This window comes from Lathyrus oleraceus, chromosome 5, assembly GCF_024323335.1.
Source record: "Lathyrus oleraceus cultivar Zhongwan6 chromosome 5, CAAS_Psat_ZW6_1.0, whole genome shotgun sequence".
NCBI lineage: Eukaryota > Viridiplantae > Streptophyta > Magnoliopsida > Fabales > Fabaceae > Lathyrus > Lathyrus oleraceus.
Window position 1 is genome coordinate 394,576,532 of NC_066583.1, and position 8,689 is coordinate 394,585,220.

The following is an 8,689-nucleotide window of genomic DNA, read 5'->3' on the forward strand; positions in this document are numbered from 1 at the left end:
ATGGAGAACTAGCCACTAATTCTTAAGGAATTCATGAATATTATAAATAAAAGTAAGAAATTAAACTTATCACGATTATGGATGATTCCATGAAGGATTTCATTTCTCTTATTACCTTGCTTCATAATATGTATTTTATCATTAGAATTCTAATCTCTTATTATTAAACATGTTTTACATTATATAAAAAAATTCCTAAAATCGTACAATCGAGCCACTACCAACCTTAGTCGCGTCAGTATTTAAGGATATTGCTAACTTGGGAGTTTGAAATCGTTGAAATCACACCGCACCTTTATTGGTAAGCACAACTAAATTGCTTGGCGGTGGGTCAAAAATAGCACCAATGTGGCAAGGCAGTGCCGCTATAACTTCTGGAAGCGCCGCTAATTGCTATTCTCTATCATTTTCCCCTTTCTCTTTCGTTTTATATGTGCGTGCTAGTTCTCTTCTTACTTTGTCATTGTAACTTTCATGATAAAAATATTTTGAAGTTTGTCTAGTTAAAATGATTTTGACTTATTTTAGTCTTCCATGATTATTGGAACTTTTTTTTCAAACCTACAAAAACATAAATGTATCGACAGTATACATACTTGAAACAAATTACTAAAAATATGATATGGTAGACAGTCAATAATCTACCTGTCTTAAATCCCAAGACTAACTATTATATATTTATGTTCATCTATCTATTTAGCTTATGAGCTAAGATATCATTATAATTTTAATCTTTGTGTTGAATATGACATTTCAAGAATAGTTACCGGTACAAAGAGAGTTGCTGCAGTATGCTACATAGGAGGTGCAAGACTTAAACATGGAAATTTGATACAAAGAAATACCCTTTTCTTTATTCCCACTTACTGCTCCAGTCATGACTGATAGTGTTCTTTGATTTCCAATATTGAATCATGCTATTTCAGTTTACTTATAAATAAGAACTCCATCAATTCCATAACAGAGTAAATAATACTCTAATATTCCAATTCAACAACAATTTGCATTCTCAAATCTCAATTTATACTTTTTTTATTGAAACCATAAATGGTTATACAACAATAAATTACAGTTGGATACATTCTTTTACTATTTAGAAAATCACCTAACTAATTCTTGAAGCTTTTCACAGAAACCATCAACACATGATGTCTCAAAATCATGGCTTAATAAGAGGTTCCTCATTTTAGCATGATTAGTCCTAACTTCTAAACCAGTCTCATTCTCATCATCCATTACAACTTTCACAGCTTCACAAATACTTTCTTTTGTGAACAATCCATCTTCTTCACCCTTGTTCACTTCAACACCAACCTTCAGGCCCCTACTCATAATCCTTGCATTAATGATATGATCACTGTCTAAATGCGGCATCAACACTATTTGACAGTTATTTATTAACCCTTCTGTCAAGGAACCAGCGCCACAATGCGTTACAAAACAACCAACAGAAGGGTGTTCCAAAATCAATTGTTGCTGTATCCATCCACTATGAACAATCCCTTTCTCCTTCACTCTTTCTTTAAAACCGTCTGGAAAAGCATCTTCGATGGTCTCGAAACCAATAGGAGGTTTAAGAATTGCCAAAAAAGGAAAACCTGTTAACTCAAGTCCTAACAGCAATTCATGAAACTGATATTCTGATAATTTCCATTCACTTCCAAGTGCACAATAAACTATTGAACCGTCCTTGAATCCACCAAGCCAAGAACCCCATTTTTCATCTAAAACAGATTTTGGTGGTTCAGGTAAAACAGGTCCTGAAAGAAAAACAGGTTTACCAAACTCTTGTTCAAGGTAATTAATATAAGGCCCTTCAATTTCTCTACACCCTTTGAACCCAATTGCATCAGTTAAGCTCAAACCATTATAAGTCCTATCATAGAAAAGAACCCCACTTCCAAATTCAAAATTTCTTTTTAAAGCAAGGAACTTTGCTTCATGAGAATAAAGATTGAAAGATGAAATAGGGTACCCTTTTGGGGGTATCATAAGATCAAATTCAGTCAAGTTTATACCTTTACACATCCTTGATGGAGAAGTAGTATATGAAACTGTTGCTGGACTAACAATGAAGTATTGAAAAGATTTGATTTTTAAACGCTGAGTTATCTTCGGTAGCCAAAAAGAGAAATCAAAGAAAACAATATTAGGGTTTAGTTGAGTGAGGAGAAGTTCAACTTGGTTCTGTGTTTGATCCATAGCAGTCATGATGAGTGGACCTAAAGCTAAAGAAACATCTGAAGTGGTTTCAGCACCAAAGGGAAGTCCATCAACGTGAGGAACATTGAGAGGGAAGAAAGTGATGAGGTTTGGGTAGAGATTGAATTGTTCTAACTTGGTTTGTGTTTTCTTGGGAATGAAGAATGAGATTTTGTGTCCTCTTTTCGCTAATTTGTTTGACAGATGAAGATATGGAGTTAGGTGTCCCATTGCAAACCATGGAAACATTGCTATGTGCAAAGAACAACCTCGATCCATGCCTTCTTGGTAGAAACACAATCTCTATGCTTATGATATATATAAATGTTTGTCTTTCATCTTTTGTAGCTTTACTTAAAATAATAAACAACTTGTATGCATGTTCTCACATAATTGATTATTTTACACCAATGATTATGTATTATACTTTTTTTATCTGTTGTTTTCTTCGTGGATTATTATTTTATTTTATATGATGACTCTCGTGACTATTTTTTTTATGCCTCCTTTAATGTATTAATTTTCTATTCAAAAGTAGATTTATCATTATACAGCAGTTGTGTATATTCTTTAAAGGTTAAATATATTTGTTGTATTTTTAAATATTTTAAATTTTATTTTTAATCTCTAAAAGAATGATTTTTTAGAATTTTTCATCCATATTTTTTATATTTAATATTAAAATTATCGTTAATTATTAATTAAATTATTATGTAATAAATTATCGTTAAAATCGTTGTTAATTATATTATTAAATTGTAAAAGTCATCGTTAAGCTGTAGCGGAGATAAAAAATGTGGATAAAATTTTTTAGGAGGACCGTCCTTTAAAAAGAATATTTTAAGGAATAATTTTTTTTTTGAGATATTTAGGAAATATTTAACTTTTTTTAATAAGATAATATTTTAGTAGTTTTAGTCTTGCTCTTTGTCCATTACATAATTGGACATTTTATTCACTTTAAAGTTTTTCTATTAAATTTCAATCGTATATTATGGTAAACTCAATTTTTTTAACAAACAATTGCTATTATATATACAAATACACTACTACAAAAGATAATATAAAGTCGGACGAGAAATGAATTTAACCTCAATTACAAAGGCAATGTAACGAATGGAGTAATGAAAAACTACCATTTTATCCATCGGTTATTAAAAAACGGATGGGTAAAGTTATCTGCACATGAGTTTGATCCCCATAATTTATATTTGTTATTATTTTAAAAATTGGATGGCGCGCCCAATATTAACTCTTGGTGTTGTGTAGAACTGAGGTGATATCTCTATGTTATTACTTCGATTTTATGTAAAAACCGGGAGGATAATTTTTTAGTACTATCATATGCATTTATATAATAGAATTATATTACAGAATATAAATTCCTAAAATAGAAACATTGTACAGTTTGCCAAATTCTCAATCTGAAACATTGTGAATTTTTTTTTTAAATATCCAGAATTTTAAAAAAAATTTCAAAATTAACCCATTTTTCAAAAAAATTACACAAATGGGCAAATTTTGCCCTAATTTTACCCTTAGGCGCCACCCTAGTTGGCGCCTACCCTTAATGGGTAGGGCAAGTCGCCACTAGGGGTGGCGCCCAAACCCTTTTTTTTTTTTTTTTTTTTTTTTTTTTTTTTAAATGTTTTATTAATTTTTTTTTTTAATTTTTTTTTTTAAATATTAGATATTTGATAAATATATTTTTTTTATAAATTATATTAATTTATATTAACACTTATATATAAATAAAATTATTACAAGATATATATATATTAATTTATATATATATATATTAATTTATATATATATATATATATATAATTTAATTTATAAACAATTAATATTATACACATTTATCCTAATATATATAAATATTTATTTACAAGATATATATATATATATATATATATATATATATATATATATATATATATATATATATTAATTTATATATATATTAATTTAATTTATAAGTAAATAATATTATTTATAAATTTTAGGGAGAATTAGGGTTAGGTAGACTGGTGTACAACCCAGATCTTTTCCTATAAATAAAGTGTTATTTCCTTGCATTTTCTTCACCACTGTTCCATACCACCTTCTGTATCAAGTTGAGTTCATGGCATCCCCAAGACCGTCGTCATGGCAGCGAACATCATCAAGGCGCCCGGATCCTGAACCAGTAATCTTAAAAAGGGATGGGCATGTTATTTTCTCGCCTTTGAAACCCCCAATGGAGATGAAATTTTGGAACATCCGTTCGTTGGACCAACTAAAAAGGTCCTTGATGTCTTGGTTAGAGGGAGATTACCAACCTGGTGAAGTCATCAGAAGGATTCAGAGGCTTAGAACAAGGTTCTCATTTGAAACTGGAGAAACGATACGCTGGTGGGTTGAAGTTGAAAGCGACATTGATTGCATCCAAATGATGCATGGATCAGACGACATAGTGTTAACTGTTGTAATTTCTTAGATTTTAATGGTTGTTTGTCATGTTGTTGTTGTATTTGTTATTGTTCTAGTACTTGTTCTTGTTTTAGTACTTGTTTTTGTTCCAGTATTTGTTTTTGTTTTAGTAATTGGTGTTGTAATGTTAGATGTTTGTGTTTGTTGTTCAAGTGTCATCTTCTATTTGGAATAAAAAGTAAACTTTAATTTAAAATGATTTTGGTACACAGATTTATGAAAGTGAAAACTAAGTTGTGGAACTAGATCCACGATATGGACATTTGTTCTTATTATGCCCTAGTTGTCTACATATGCTACACTTCCTCTGCATTTTCTCTGCGACGTCCATTTCAGTTCTAATGCGCCTGCTATTTGGGCGACCACTTTTATTCCGCCGCATCGATTCGTTGTGCCAAACAATTTCCCCGTCATACTCTGGCCAATACGCCTCCAATGCTACCACCGGAAAGGGATTGTCGTATACATTGAGCAATGTTGCAACTTTGTAGATTGGAGACACTAGCGATAATGCATCGAAGTGGCTGTGTGAACACGCTGCAATGACATGGGAACAAGGCATACGGTACGCCTGAAATTGACCACAGTCGCACCAACGGTCTGGTATTAGGACCCTATACTCTTGTCTGGGCAGCCCTTGGTTGTGGTCAATTGTTTCCTTGACACTGAAAGTGTGGCCATGGCGGTCGAACTCCGTAACCCGATGGCTGCTGGCTTTGGCAGATTCCTGCCTCATAAACTTCATGCAGGCTTCACTATAAACTTGACTCGTCTGCAACACTTCATTCCAGCGCCTGCATGCCAACACTACCACCTAGTCTGCACCTATTCTGCAAGATTCCCATGCATGCCTTCCACGTGTCACACCTTTGCATCATCAGATTCCACCAAGTCTTCCCCAAGACAAGACAACTCCCACCTAGCCTGAACTTAGTCTCAGAGATTCCCACGCATGCCTGTTCCCCATCAAGTCTTCACCACCAAGTCTCAGAGATTCCCACGCATGCCTTACACGTGTCACACCCTTGAATGCAACACTCCCACCTAGTCTGTACTAATGCATTCCAACCTATCCCATGCAGGTGTTTTGGACTTTTTCTACTTTTATAACACATATACGCCAATTAGTATGGCGTAACTAAATGAAGTATTCAATTTAAAGTTGTAATAAAACATAAAATAATTTAATTACAATATAATTATTTGTTTTTCTTTTTGATAAATATTTGAAAGTGCACGCGTACACGACAATAATAAATATTTGAAAGTCAAATTTCAACCGTTAAATAAATTATTGGGGGATATCAAAGCTAAAATTGGATTCTACTATCTCTGTGACACTTAACTTCTCATCTGACCTGTACAGTGTGACACCTATTCTGCAAGATTCCCATGCATGCCTCACACTTGTCACGTTTTTGCATCATCAGATTCCACCAAGTCTTCCCCAAGACAAGACAACTCCCACCTAGTCTGCACCTATGCATGCCAACACTGCCACGTAGTCTGCACCTATTCTGCAAGATTCCCACGCATGCCTCACACTTGTCACGTTTCTGCGTCATCAGATTCCACCAAGTCTTCCCCAAGACAAGACAACTCCCACCTAGTCTGCACCTATGCATGCAACACTGCCACGTAGTCTGCACCTATTCTGAGAGATTCCCACGCATGCCTCACACTTGTCACGTTTCTGCATCAACAGATTCCACCAATGCATGCCAACACTACCACACATGCCTTACACTTGTCACATTTTTGCATATTCAGTTTACTTGAAAAAGAGTATAAATAGAGGGTCATTCTTGCAAGTTTTCATCTACCACTAACACTTTTATTCAGAGAACTCAGGCGAAACTTCTCATCCACCAAGCTTCTTCCTACATTGCAGTCATGTCGCTTCTTACCATGGGCCAAGAACACAGAGGAACTAGGGCAAACATTGCCTCATTCGTAAGTTTTTCTTGAACATTGCCTCTTTCGTATGTTTGTAGTTAGTTTTTTAAAAGTCCAATATAATGATTTTTTATGTTGTTTGTTTTTAAAGGATCCCAAGAAATTTCGTCAACGTTCACACCCAATGCCTTATCCAGACCCATGGTGCGTACCTTACATAGAGCGTGCGGGTTTCGGTCATGTAATGCATGTCGTAAATGCCACCATTGATGCCAAATTCATTTTGGCTCTGTGTGAACGTTGGAGACCTGAGACACACACCTTCCACCTACCAACAGGTGAATGTACCGTCACATTAGAGGACGTGTACATGCTTTTAGGTCTTAGAATAGATGGTAAGCCTGTCACCGGAAATGTTCAACAGCCTAACCAAATATGTGTTCAGATGTTGGGGGTAGATCTGGTCGAGGGTGAGGGGTCTGCCAAAGCAAGGGGTCAGGGTATTAAATTATCTAGCCTACAATTGTACCACGACTCCATAACTTTGACTGAGGAATCCTCCGAACAAGAAAAAGTCATAAAAACCCGGGTTTACATTATGCTATTGTTTGGGAACTTGCTATTTCCCGAAGGGACGGGAAATAGCATAAATTTTATGTACTTGAGTTTGCTCGGGGACATTGATAGAATAAGCACATATAGTTGGGGTTCTGCAGTATTAGCATTCCTATATAGCTCTTTGTGTAAAAATGCACAAAATGAGCACTGTACATTTTCCGGATGTGCTTTTTTGCTTCAAACATGGGGGTGGTGGAGATTGCCGAGGCTAGCCCCAGAAAATCCTAATGACTACTCCTTCCCCTACGCAACTAGGTAAATTTATGATCTTATTTCATTTTGTATATATTTATTCTATACATATTTGTAACTAATATTATTTATCTTTTTTGTTTAGGTTCATTACAACCGGACTGGATTACAGTCTTACCCCCAAAAATAAAATTATATTTTATCGTCAACTGTTGGATCGTCTCCGAGCACAGGATGTATTACCACCATATTACCAACAACAACAACCACAACACATGTCCACCCCCCAACAAAATCAACAATACATACCACAAACTCAATCCCAATACCATGAAGACTACCAACAACAAACTCAACATTCCCACCACCATCAACAGTCCCAACACCTACCACAATATCAATCCCCCTACTTCCACCAATCCCAACACTTCCAACACGACAATTTCCCAAGCTCTTCCAGTCCTCCACCTAGCCCCGACACGGGTCTACAAGAGGACTACCAACATAACTACTACACACCCCAACAAACATTGCACTTTGGCCAACCCGATTCAACCCTAAACTACCAAAGACCACATTTCGAGGGCGCACCCAACAGTAGTCAGTTTGTCCCACCGAGACAAAGCTTCGAGGGCGCAGAGGGGACCCGTCTTTCCTACAGCACTGAAGGGACTTCGACCCAACCACAACAGCAAGCGGCAAGGGGGCGCGTTAGGGCAAGGGGTGGTAATAGGGAAGCACCACCACCACGTGAACCGTCTAGGCGAGTAACCAGACCTCCCCCGTGCGGATCGTACAAGGGACCGCATCATATGTAATTAATCATATCTTTGTAATATTTGTCTTATCTATTATTTAAATAAAAATATTTTCTGTTTATTATCTTTATATCTTTATCTTTATCTTTAAAAATATTGTCTATCATATCTTTATACATATATAAATTAATTTATAAATAATATTATTTACTTATAAATTAAATTAATATATATATAAATTAATATATATATAAATTAATATATATATATATATATATATATATATATATATATATATATATATATATCTTGTAAATAAATATTTATATATATTAGGATAAATGTGTATAATATTAATTGTTTATAAATTAAATTAATATATATATATATATATATATATATATATATATATATATATATATAAATTAATATATATATAAATTAATATATATATATATATCTTGTAATAATTTTATTTATATATAAGTGTTAATATAAATTAATATAATTTATAAAAAAAATATATTTATCAAATATCTAATATTTAAAAA

The 8,689-nt window shown here is 33.9% G+C and overlaps 1 protein-coding gene across 1 annotated transcript; it reads right to left on the reverse strand.

Moving 5' to 3' along the window:
* Positions 1–1,000: 1,000 nt before the first annotated feature.
* LOC127085043 (cyanidin 3-O-galactoside 2''-O-xylosyltransferase FGGT1) lies at positions 1,001–2,547 on the reverse strand. Its single transcript, XM_051025609.1, has one exon. The coding sequence runs from the start codon at positions 2,479–2,481 to the stop codon at positions 1,102–1,104; it is 1,380 nt and encodes a 459-aa protein (XP_050881566.1). The 5' UTR covers positions 2,482–2,547; the 3' UTR covers positions 1,001–1,101.
* Between the last annotated feature and the right edge of the window lie 6,142 nt (positions 2,548–8,689).

Excerpts from the sequence above, each read along its gene's own strand:
- LOC127085043 (XM_051025609.1), bottom strand. The coding sequence starts at position 2,481 with ATGGATCGAGGTTGTTCTTTGCACATAGCAATGTTTCCATGGTTTGCA.